At 44.2% G+C, this 13228-nt stretch overlaps 1 protein-coding gene across 2 annotated transcripts in view; it reads left to right on the forward strand.

Moving 5' to 3' along the window:
- Positions 1-13228, forward strand: part of pdia5 (protein disulfide isomerase family A, member 5) — a 219476-nt gene that overhangs the window by 99913 nt on the left and 106335 nt on the right. For both annotated transcript variants that reach the window (XM_072260943.1, XM_072260944.1), the window contains one exon: positions 6675-6811. In XM_072260943.1, the coding sequence (XP_072117044.1) occupies positions 6675-6811 (137 nt within the window). The remainder of the gene's footprint in view (positions 1-6674; positions 6812-13228) is intronic.

Consider the following 13228-nt stretch of genomic DNA (forward strand, 5'->3'; position numbering starts at 1 on the left):
ACCCTCAAGAATTTCTCTTTCAGCTCCTCCCACTTTCTCCAGATCCATGGGCACACGCATGGCCCCAGCCCCAGAGCTTGAAAAAAGCGACATAGAGGACTAAACCAGCAAGCTGTTTGTTATGTCTCCCTTCTCGCTGTGAAACGGAGACATTTCTTTCTCCCTTAGCATTCGCCTGTGGTATGTCGAATGCCGGGTGAACAATGTTGTCCTTGGAGTACTGCACGTCTTTACTGTTGCTTTGCTCACATTTGAGTGCTCAGTGGTGGGTGCCGATGATTTTTTTTGCTGGTGGGGAGAGGGGGGGATTGTTGCTTGCTGCCACTTACGCGTGGGAGGGAGGGAAGCTGGTGGGGGGGATCATTCGGGTTCTAACATTTAACTGTCACTCATTCTTTGGAGTACTCCTCTGTTTTCATGGATGGTTGCAAAGAAAAAGCATTTCAGGATGTATATTGTAAATCTGACATTAAATGTACCTTTGAAACCTTTTCTTTGGCTATGGAGAACACTCCATGTTCCAAGTCTTCTTTGGTAATGCTCCCCAACTCTTCCTTCACTGCACTGACAACTGCATTGGGGCTGCTTCATGCACCCTTGCAGAGCTCATGCCAATTTCATCAACCTTGTCCCTCCAACTTCCACTCTGCCCTTGACTTCACTTGGTCCATTTCTGATGTCTCCTTCCCCTTTCTCGATCACTTGTCTCCATATCTGGAGGCAAACTGTCACCCACCATCTTTTATAAACCTACCAGTTCCACAGCTATCTTGACTATACCTCTTCAATTCAATTCAAATCAAATCAAATCAATGGCTGATTGGTTCCATTTATTATCAGAGAATGTATACAGTGTACAACCTGAAATACTTGTCTTCACAAACATCCACGAACGACAGAAGAACCCCAAAAGAATGAATGACAGAAAAATATTAGAACATAGTAATCATAATTCTATCTCTTTTAAAATAGCATTGGAGAGAGATAGGAACAGACAAGTTAGAAAAGCGTTTAATTGGAATAAGGGGAATTATGAGGCTATCAGGCAGGAAATTGGAAGTTAAATTGGGAACAGATGTTCTCAGGGAAAGGTGCGGAAAAAATGTGGCAAATGTTCTGGATATTTGTGTGGAGTTCTGCACAGGTATGTTCCAATAAGACAGGGAAGTTATGGTAGGGTACAGGAACCGTGGTGTACAAAGGCTGTAGTAAATCTAGTCAAGAAGAAAAGAAAAGCTTATGAAAAGTTCAGAGAGCTAGGTAATGTTAGAGATCTAGAAGATTATAAGGCTAACAGGAAGGAGTTTTAAGAAGGAATTTAGGTGAGCCAGAAGGGGCCGTGAGAAGGCCTTGAAGGGCAGGATTAAGGAAAACCCCAAGGCATTTGACAAGAACTTGAAGAGCAAGAGCATAAGACATGAAAGAATAAGACCTATCAAGTGTGACAGTGGGAAAGTGTGTAAGCAACCGGAGGAAATAGCAGAGGTACTTAATGAATGCTTTACTTCAGTATTCACTATGGAAAAGGATCCTGGTGATTGTAATGATAACTTGCAGCGGACTGAAAAGCTTGAGCATATAGATATTAAGGAAGAGGATATGTTGGAGCTTTTGGAAAGCATCAAGTTGGATAAGTCTCCGGGACCAGATGAAATGTACCCCAGGCTACCGTGGGAGGCGAGGGAGGTGATTGCTGAGCCTCTGGAGATGATCTTTGCATCATCAATGGGGACAGGAGAGGTTCCGGAGGATTGGAGGGCTGTGGATGTTGTTCCCTTATTCAAGAAAGGGAGTAGAGATAGCCCAGGAAATTATAGACCAGTGAGCCAAACTTCAGTGGTTGGTAAGTTGATGGAGAAGATCCTGAGAGGCAGGACTTATGAACATTTGGAAAGATATAATATGATTAGGAATAATCAGCATGGCTTTGTCAAGGGCAGTTCGTGCCTTACGAGCCTGATTGAATTTTTTGAGGATGTGACTAAACACATTGATGAAGGAAGAGCAGTAGGTGTAGCAAGGCATTTGATAAGGTACCCCATGCAAGGCTTATTGAGAAAATAAGGAGGCATGGGATCGAAGGGGATATTGCTTTGTGGATCCAGAACTGGTTTGCCCACTGAAGGGAAAGAGTGGTTGTAGACGGGTCATGTTCTGCATGGAGGTCGGTGACCAGTGGTGTGCCTCAGGGATCTGTTCTGGGATCCTTACTCTTTGTGATTTTTATAAATGACCTGGATGAGGAAGTGGAGGGATAGGTTAGTAAATTTGCTGATGACACAAGGTTGGGGGTGTTGTGGATAGTGTGGAGGGCTGTCAGAGGTTACATTGCAAAACTGGGCTGAGAAGTGGCAGATGGAGTTCAACCCAGATGAGTGTGATGTGCTTCATTTTGGTACGTCAAATATGATGGCAGAACATAGTATTAATGGTAAGACTCTTGGCAGTGTGGAGGATCAGAGGGATCTTGAGGTCCAAGTCCATAGGACGCTCAAAGCAGCTGCGCAGGTTGACTCTGTGGTTAAGAAGGCATACAATGCATTGGCCTTCATCAATCGTGGAATTGAATTTAGGAGCCGAGAGGTAATGCTGCAGCTATATAAGACCCTTGTTAGACCCCACTTGGAGTACTGTGCTCAGTTCTGGTCGCCTCACTACAGGAAGGATGTGGAAACCATAGAAAGAGTGCAGAGGAGACTTACAAGGATGTTGCCTAGATTGGGGAGCATGCCTTATGAGAATAGGTTGAGTGAACTCGGCCTTTTCTCCTTGGAGTGACGGAGGATGAGAGGTGACCTGATAGAGGTGTATAAGATGATGAGCGGCATTGATCGTGTGGATAGTCAGAGGCTTTCTCCCAGGGCTGGAATGGCTAACACCAGAGGGCACAATTTTAAGGTGCTTGGGAGTAGTTACGGAGGAGATGTCAGGGGTAAGTTTTTTACTCAGAGAGTGGTGAGTGCGTGGAATGAGCTGCTGGCAACGGTGGTGGAGGTGGATACGATAGGGTCTTTTGGATAGGTACATGAAGCTTAGAAAAATAGAGGGCTATGGTTAACCCTATTAATTTCTAAGGTAGAGACATGTTTGGCACAACTTTGTGGGCTGAAGGGCCTGTATTGTGCTGTAGGTTTTCTATGTTTTTCTGTTTTCTAACCGCAAAGCTCCCCACTCCCCCTCCCTCGATACAAGCAGCAGCAAGCATCAACCTCCCCCTTCCCCCACCTACTTCAGCACCCACCACTTACCAAACAACTACAAAGCACCCAAAGAGAGACCATGATCTGCAGTCAACAAAAACTATTGTTTACCCAACCAAACTGTCAAACCACATGCCACAGGCTCTTTCTCACTAACAAGGGACAGAGATGTGTCACCCATTTTACAGTGAAAGGGGGAGACTAACAGTCACTGTTATGATGCTGCAGTCTGCCGCAGCTTTTTTTATTCTGAGATTCTCTGACTTGAGATCGGCAGCAAACTCTCCCCACCATCGAGAGAAAGCGGTTGTTTGACGACAGAGACCTCCGTCTACAGCATCTACGCCACAAAATCCCGATGTTCCTTCTCCTGCGTCACCAGTGGCCTGGAATCAGTCGTCCGCAGAGCCGCACCTGGAGAATGTCAGAAAACGGCTTGTCGGTCGGTGAGCTCCAAGAGCAGGAAATGATCGCCATGAACAAAACGCAGCTTGAGTGCTTTTGTAAATCAGGGACATCAGCCACCCTGAAAAGGAAAAAGAGACATTAAAGAGATGAATTTAAGCTGTTTCCGCAGATGAGCTGAAAGAGGCAGCTATTTGGTGCCACCTTAACTCCGTCCAATTCAATTAAATTCAAGTTTAATTGTCATTCAACCATACATGAATATGCATGAATACAGCCAAATGAGACAGCATTACGCTGGGGTCAAGGTGCAAAACACCGTACCAACTGTCACACAAGAGCACATTTATTGAATAAAAGAGTTTTGTCGCCGCCTTGACACCGTGGCTTGACGCTGAGCCCTCACACAAACCTATATAGAATATCAGACCTCCCAACCCACCAGGGTCATCTCTCCACCAGCCCCAACACCCACCCCGGCATCTGCTAGGCAATACTGTGACTTAGAGGCCCATACAGGCACATATAGAATATTAGTAAAAACACAACCAAACAAATATATATGTATATAGTCCAAACCCATCAGTCCAGTTGAAATCTTCAGTCGACCACAACTGCAGTGTGCCACCCCCAGTAGAGCACAATTACTCTGACTCCTCTCCCCAGTGGCTGAAAAGCAAGCGACCCCTCAGCTTGAGGCCCAAGTCCATTGAATGCCACCAAAGCAATCTGCAGTCGGCCTCAATAGAGCTTGTCTTCTGCCAATCGAAACCCTGGGAGGGCAGCATCGCCTTCGTTCTGGATGCTGCAACACATCACTCCGGTGAAGAGCAGCGGCTTTTGTCTCCTCACTGTGGCGACTGCGTACAGGCAACACCAGTGTTCTCTGTCCTGGGTCAGTCTTTCAAATTGTCCCAAGGCTTAGCCCCTCTTTGACGATCTTTCCTCTCCCAGGAATGAGGACTTTGGAGCTTCTGCTGGCATTTCAGTAGCTCTGAGTTTTTACAGGAAAGGTTGCTAGCCCCATGCCCAACACTCTCCCTTTGGCAGCTGGGTTTGGGACTGTCCATGGCAGAGTTTGTCTAGACAATGCTGAACCGTTAATTTGCCTGGTCCCATCAACCTGCGCCTTGAGTGTAGCCCTCCATACCCTGCCTATCAATGTAGTTATCCAGATTTCTCTTCCATGTTACAATTGAGCCTGCATCCACCACTTCCGCTGGCAGCACATTCCACACTCTCACCACCCTCTGAGTGAAGAAGTTCCCCCTCATGTTCCCCTTAAACATTTCACCTTTTACCTTTAACCCATTATCTCTAGTTCTAGTCTCACCTTTTGCACAGTGGAAAAAGCTTGCTTGCATTTACTCAAACACGAGGAATTCTGCAGATGCTGGAAATTCAAGCAACATACATCAAAGTTGCTGGTGAACGCAGCAGGCCAGGCAGCAACTTTGATGTGTGTTGGTTGCACTTGCTGTATCTGTACCCCTTATAATTTTGTATACCTATTTTTATCTTGCACCTATCTTTTATTTCTGTCCATGTGAATGTTAATCTGGACAAGCTGTATCCATTCAAACTTAAGAAGATTTGCTGATAATGTTAAAAATGGATGCTCTTGTGATGTGGAGGGTATTGGCCACATCAAAAGGTCAAACAACAGCTTGTCCTGTGTCTCAATGACTACAGACTGGTGGCATTGACCTCCCACATCATGAAGACCCAGGAGAGACTTGTTCTGGAGCTGCTCTGGCCTATGGTCAGGCCACACTTAGATCCTCTCCAGTTCGCCTACCAGCCCCGACTAGGAGTTGAGGATGCCATCGTCTACCAGCTGAACCGTGTCTACGCCCACCTGGACAAGCCAGCAAGCACTGTGAGGGTCATGTTTTTTGACTTTTCCAGTGCGTTCAACACCATCCGCCCTGCTCTGCTGGGGGAGAAGCTGACAGCGATGCAGGTGGATGCTTCCCTGGTATCATGGATTCTTGATTACCTGACTGGCAGACCACATTACGTGTGCTTGCAACACTGTGCGTCCAACAGAGTGATCAGCAGCACTGGGGCTCCACAGGGGACTGTCTTGTCTCCCTTTCTCCTCACCATTTACACCTCAGACTTCAACTACTGCACAGAGTCTTGTCATCTTAAGAAGTTTTCAGATGACTCTGCCATAGTTGGATGCATCAGCAAGGGAGATGAGGCTGAGTACAGGGCTACGGTAGGAAACTTTGTCACATGGTGTGAGCAGAATTATCTGCAGCTTAATGTGAAAAAGACTAAGGAGCTGGTGGTAGACCTGAGGAGAGCAAAGATACCAGTGACCCCTGTTTCCATCCAGGGGGTCAGTGTGGACATGGTGGAGGATTACAAATACCTGGGGATACGAATTGACAATAAACTGGACTGGTCAAAGAACACTGAGGCTGTCTACAAGAAGGGTCAGAGCCGTCTCTATTTCCTGAGGAGACTGAGGTCCTTTAACATCTGCCAGACGATGCTGAGGATGTTCTGCGAGTCTGTGGTGGCCAGTGCTATCATGTTTGCTGTTGTGTGCTGGGGCAGCAGGCTGAGGGTAGCAGACACCAACAGAATCAACAAACTCATTTGTAAGACCAGTGATGTTGTGGGGATGGAACTGGACTCTCTCACAGTGGTGTCTGAAAAGAGCATGCTGTCTAAGTTGCATGCCATCTTGGTCAATGTCTCCCATCCACTACATAATGTACTGGGTGGGCACAGGAGTACATTCAGCCAGAGACTCATTCCACCAAGATGCAGCACAGAGCGTCATAGGAAGTCATTCTTGCCTGTGGCCATCAAACTTTACAACTCCTCCCTTGGAGGGTCAGACACCCTGAGCCAATAGGCTGGTCCTGGACTTATTTCATAATTTACTGGCATAATTTACATATAACTATTTAACTATTTATGGTTCTATTACTATTTATTATTTATGGTGCAACTGTAACGAAAACCAATTTCCCCTGGGATCAATAAAGTATGACTATGATTTATCTTGTGCATACATTTACTTAATGCAGTTGCATTTGCTTTTTCCACCAGCCCGCAGGCTCCACAACCAAAGGCTCCAGAGGTCACGTGGGCAGAGCAAGACTCTGCAGTGTTCCATTTGACAGACGATAGCTTCGATGACTTCTTGAAGGAACATTCATCAGTGCTTGTCATGTTTTATGCCCCCTGTAAGTTACAGCTTGAGTTTAATAAGTCTTTTTCTTTGTCGCCTATACGCATGTCTGTAAGAGTTATGGAAATTGAGCATTAGTTGCTTGTTTTTAAGGTTCAAAGTTCAAAGGTTCATTTTTTATCAAAGTATGTATGCAATATACAACTTCGGGATTCTTCTCCAGATAGCTGCGAAACAAAGAATATTATGGAATTAAGTTAAAAGAGAAACAGCAAACCCGCCCACAAAAAAAACAGCAATACGATCATCAATGGCCCAAACCCCCTCCCCTCGCATAAAACGCAACAAGAACATTGGTCCCCAAACTCTCCTCCCTTGCACAAAAAAACTAACAAAAAACGCAACAAGAACTTCAATCATCCCAACCCCTGTTCAAGAAAACCTAACAAAAGTGCAAAAGGGACATCAATCCCCAAAACCCCTCCCCCTACTCAAAAATCAATGAGAAAGAATGGGCAACAACACAACATAAAAATCATAAAACTGAAAAAGTCCATAGCCGTAGTCCAAATCCATAAACACAGAACCTCTGTGATATCGTCCAACAAATGGAAAGAGAGAGACATATCTCGAGTGCAGAGATCTACCTTTCGGGCACAGCGATAGGCTATACAGGCTCTTCGTACACAGCAGAATAGGTGCTGAACCCTTGTTCACCTTCCACCTTCCGCATTCACCTTGATGTTTCAATCTTCCGTATCACTTTAATTGGCGAAATCAGCTCACGAATAGAATTTAACTATGGGTTTCTCCAATTTGTACTTGCAACAGAAGTCTCTGCTTTCTACAATGAATTCTGTAGAATCAAGTCTAACTGGATTTTTTAATGTATCAAAAGGACAGGTAGGTGGGCAGAGGGGTAGGCATGGCTCTGTTGGTTAAAAAGTGAAATCAAATACTTAGAAGAAGGTGTAGAATCGTTGTGGATAGAGCTAAGAAACCGCAAGGTTAAAAAGATCCTGATGGGAGCTATAAACAGAATCCCAAACAGTACTAAAAAGGTAGTCTACAACTTAAAATGGGAGATAGAAAATGCATCTCAAAAGGGCAATGTTATGATAGTCATGAGGAATTTCAGTATGCAGGTAGATTGGGACAATCAGGTTGGTGCAGAGGGTGAAGTTGTAAAATGCCTACAAGATGGCTTTTAGAGCAGTTTTTGGTTGAGCCCACTAGGAGATTGGATGTCCTGGAATGGGTGTTGTGCAATGAACTTGAATTGGAGAGCTTAAGGTAAAGGAACCCTTAGGGGCCAGTGCTCATAATATGACAGCATTCACTCTGCAATTTGAGAAGGAGAAGCTAAAGTCAGATGTATCAGTATTACAGTGGAGTAAGGAGAATTACAGAGGCATGAAAGAGGCCTTGCCCAGAATTGATTGCAAAAGAGTACTGGCAGGGATGGTGGCAGAGCAGCAATGGCTAAAATTTTTGGAAGCAGTTTGGAAGACACAAGATATATACATCCCAAAGAGGAAGAATGTATTCTTAAGGAACCATAGCTAACAAGAGAAGTCAAAGCAGACATAAAAGCCAAAGAGAGGGCATACAATAAAGCAAACATTAGTGGGAATTTAGAATGGGAAGCTTTTGAAAAACAACTGAAGGCAATTGAAGTCATCAAGAAAGAAAGGATGCAATATGAAGGTAAGCTAGACAATAGTATTCTTCTTTGGCTGTCCATCGATTTTCGATGTTGACTGAGGCCTGGGCAAGGTTGTATGGAAGACCAGCAGTTGCCCATGCTGCAAGTCTCCCCTCTCCACGCCACCGATGTTGTCCAAGGGAAGGGCACTAGGACCCATACAGCTTGGCACCGGTGTCATCGCAGAGCACTTGGCCATGCGCCACACCACAATAGTACTAAAGAGGATACAAAAAAAAAGTTTCTTCAGATATATAAAGAGAGGCAAAAGTAGATATTGGACTGCTGGAAAATTATGCTGGAAAGGTAGTAATTGTGCTGTGAAGACAAGGAAACGGCAGATGAACAGAATAAGTTCACTGTGAAAGGTGCTAGCAGTAGCCAGAAGTTTGAGAGTGTCAGGTGGCAGACAGTATGCGAAGTTGCCATCACCAGGGAGAAGGTTCTTCGGAAACTGAAAGGTCTGAAGGCAGGTAAGACACCTGGACCAGATGTCTACACTCCCGGGTTCTGAAAGGGGTGGCTGAAGAGATTATGGAGGCATTAGTAATGATCTTTCAAGAATCAGTTGATTCTGGCATGGTTCTGGAGGACTGGAAAATTGCAAATGTATCTCCACTCTTCAAGAAGGGAGAGAGACTGAAGAAAGGAAACTTATTGGCCAGTGTGTCTGACCTCAGTCGTTGGGAAGGTGTGGGAATGATATGGTTTTGAGATACTTGGGAGCACATGATAAAATAAGCTATAGACAGCATGGCTTCTTTAAGGAAAAATATTGTCTGACAAATCTGTTGGAATTCTTTGAAGAAATAACAAGCTGAATAGACAAAGGAGAATCGGTGAATGTGTGTACTTGTAATTTCAGAAGGCCCTTGACAAGATGCCACACATGAGTCTTAAAAAGTTAAGAGCCCATGCTATTGAAAGAAAAGTACTAGCATGTATGGAGCATTGTCTGACTGGCAGGAGACAAAGAGTGGGAATAAAGTGGGTTTTTTCTGGTTAGCTGCCAGTGATTAGTGGTGTTCCTCAGGGGTCTCTGTTGGGGCGGCTTCTTTTTACATTATATATCAATGATTTGGATGACAGAAGTGATGGCTTCGTGGGCAAGTTTTCAGATGACACAAAGATGGGTGGAGGGGCATGTAGTTTTGAGGAAGTAGAGGGGCTACAGAGGACTGAGACAGATTAGGAGAAACGGCAAAGAAGTGACAAATGAAATACAGTTTTGGGACGTGTATGGTCATTGACTTTGGTAGAAGAAATAAAAGCGTAGACTATTTTCTAAATGGAGAGACAATTCAAAGATCTGAGGTGCAAAGGGACTTGGGAGTCCTTGTGCAGGATCACTAAAGATTAATTTGCAAGTTGTGTCAGTGGTACGCAAGGCAAATGTGAATTTAGCTTTCATTTTGAGAAGACTAGAATATAAAAGCAAGTATGTAATTTGTGGCTTTATAAAGCTCTAGTGAGGCCTCACTTGGAGTATTGAGAGCAGTTTTGCGCCCCTTATCTAAGAAAGGTTGTGATGACATTGGAGATGGTTCCAAGGAGGTTGACGAAATTATTCCAGGATTGACAGGCTTATCATATGAGGTGTGTTTGATGGCTCTGGGCCTCTACTCGCTGAAATCCTGAAGAATGAGGGTTGACCTCATTGAAACCTATCAAATTTTTTAATGCTTGTTTCCATTGTGCTGTGATCTGTTTTCTTTATGAATGGACAGGTTGGAGAGATCAGTTGACCTTTACCCAGAGCCTTAAGCCTCTTACCAAATCCCAGACCAATGAAAGGAAAAGGATGTCTACTTTGCATTTTCCAGTACTCTTACCCCTTCTCAAAAAGAGTTATAAATGATCAGGCAAGATTGCAAACTCTGGCTGCTGCCACTAATGCTGGAACCTCAGCTTCCACATACAGGTGCATTAGTAGCGTAGCAGTTTGAATGACGCAATTACAGCTTGGGGCGTTGGAGTTTGGAGTTAAATTCTAGTGTCCTCTGTATGAAAATTTATATCTTCTTCATGTGGGCACATGGGTTTCCTCCAAGTTTTTCCCACAATCCAGAGGCAGTTCGTAGGTTAATTGATCATTGTAAATTGTCCTGTGAATAGGCTATGGTTAAATTGGTAGGTTGCTGAGAGCCATGGCTCGTTGGGCCAGCCTGTTCAACGCTGTATCTCTAAATAAGTGAAATAAATATTACTGGGTCTTGATTGCATGGTGTCATTTTAACAATAAAAGAGACTAGATGGCAGCGATCCACAGTGTCTTGGAGCTGTGCCAGAAAGCTAAACAAAGTCAGGTACTGAAATCGTGAGTTAATCAATACAACACTCGTTATTGGCAGTACTTGAATTAGGGACAATGGGAGCTAAACAGCAGCACAGTTTGTGGCTTAGTCACATTTCAGCAAGAAGTGACGTCAGACCGAGCCTCTTCCTCAGCGAGGAGCTGATAAAATCTAACAGGTTTAGTCCTCGCCAGCTATTATTTCCACATTCTGCGCATTGTGGTTGCCAAGTGAAATGAGTTTTTGAGGCTTTCCAGGAAGGCAGGCATTACACAAAGCTGTTTCCTCCATCCCAAATGTGGCAATGAAGATGCAAAGAAGTTAGGTGCCATGCACTAGTGATCATTTTCAGTCTTCCCTGGCTGATTGTATATAATAGCAAGTTTTCACTAAATTGTTGCCCAATTACTTTGTTACACTTGCTCTAAAAATCTCTTGATTTCAGTCTTGAATGCACTCAATGATTGTCAACAACATTCTGCAAAGAAGTACATTCTCTGAGTGAGGAAATCAAACTACTGACCACAGCAAAATAATCAACAGAGAAATGACAATCACCTGTAACTTGCCCACATAGAGGCACATTGAATCTCCCCAAAAAAACAGATGATGCCGAAGAAAAGGACTGTGTCAGGAAGAAAGGAATTAAATGTTCTCTGGAGGGACTGAAGAAGCAAGGTTTATTCTGTTGGATGGCGGGGCTCAGTAGCATAGCAGTTAGCATAATGCATTGCAGCGACCTGGGTTCAATTTCTGCCACTGTCTGTAAGGAGTTTATATGTTCTCCCTGTGATTGTGTAGATTTCCCCTGGGTGCTCAGGTTTCCTCAAAAACTCCAAAGACATATGGGTTAGCGTTGGTAAGTTGTGGGCATGTTATGTTAGCACTGGAAACATGGGTACACTTGTGGGCTGCCCCCAGCACATTCTCAGAGTCATTGACGCAAGCACTGTATGTTTCGATGTGCGCATGACAAGTAAGGCTGATCTTCTTTTATTTAATATATGTATTATGTAACCATACACAGTAAGAAACTCCCAATGATATGGGTCAGAGAATGATCAGCAACAGAAGGACACAGTCAAGAAAAATTGATAGGAAAGTTTGAAGTGAAATGTGATCACGTAGCAAATTATGACCTGTGCAATGTGAAGACATAATTGAAGCAGATTCAATACTGATTCTATTGCAGAAAAGGGTGTGAAAATAGAGATAAATAAGTTCAAAATGGATAGCTTTCATAGAACCAGACGTAACCTCATATTATGATATATATTTTCTTCTATCTGCTAATTAATAGGCTGAATATATTTTATAACTACTGAGGTATCTATTAAAATGAGATAAATATACCTTGTCCTCTGTAAAGAGGTTTTAAATTCAGGTTCTCTTGACTATCGCCCGGTAGCACTCACAGCAACAGTGATGAAATGCTTTGAGAGGTTGGTTATGACTAGACTGAACTCCTGCCTCAGCAAGAACCTGGATCCATTGCAATTTGCCTATCGCCACAATAGACAGACGCAATCTCAATGGCTGTCTTCACGGCTTTAGACCACTTCGACAACAAAAAAGACCTATGTCAGGATGCTGTTCATCGACTACAGCTCAGCGTTTAATACCATCATTCCCACAATCCTGATTGAGAAGTTGTAGAACCTGGGCCTCTGTACCTCCCTCTACAATTGGATCCTCGACTTCCTTTCCAGAAGACCACAGTCTGTGTGGATCGCTGATGACCAACACTGGCGCACCTCGGGTGTGTGCTTAGCCCACTGCTCTACTCTCTATATACCCATAACTGTCTGGCTAGGCATAGCTCAAATACCATCTATAAATTTGCTGACAATACCACCATTGTTGGTAGAATCTCAGGTGGTGACAAGAGGGCATACAGGAATGAGATATGCCAACACTTCGAATGATGCTACAGCAACAACCTGGCACTCAATGTCAGTAAGACAAAAGAGCTGATTGTGGACCTCAGGAAGAGTAAGACGAAGGAGCACATACCAATCCTCATAAAGGGATCAAAAGTGGAGAGAATGAGCAGCTTCAAGTTCCTGGGTGTCAAGATCTCTGAGGACCTAACCTGGTCCCAACATATCGATGTAGTTATAAAGAAGGCAAGACAGCGGCTACACTTCATTAGGAGTTTGAGGTGATTTGGCATGTCAACAAATAAACTCAAAAACTTCTATAGTTGTACTGTGGAAAGCATTCTGACAGGCTGTATCACTGTCTGGTGTGGAGGGGCTACTGCGCAGGACCGAAAGAAGCTATAGAAGGTTGTAAATCAAGTCAGCTCCATCTTGGGCACTAGCTTACAGAGTACCCAGGACATCTTTAGGGAGCAGTGTCTCAGAAAGGCAGCGTCCATTATTAAGGACCTCCAGCACCCAGGGCATGCCCTTTTCTCACTGTTACCATCAGGTAGGAGATACAAAAGCCTGAAGGCACACACTCAGCTTCT

This window comes from Mobula birostris, chromosome 6 (assembly GCF_030028105.1).
Source record: "Mobula birostris isolate sMobBir1 chromosome 6, sMobBir1.hap1, whole genome shotgun sequence".
NCBI classification, from domain to species: domain Eukaryota; kingdom Metazoa; phylum Chordata; class Chondrichthyes; order Myliobatiformes; family Myliobatidae; genus Mobula; species Mobula birostris.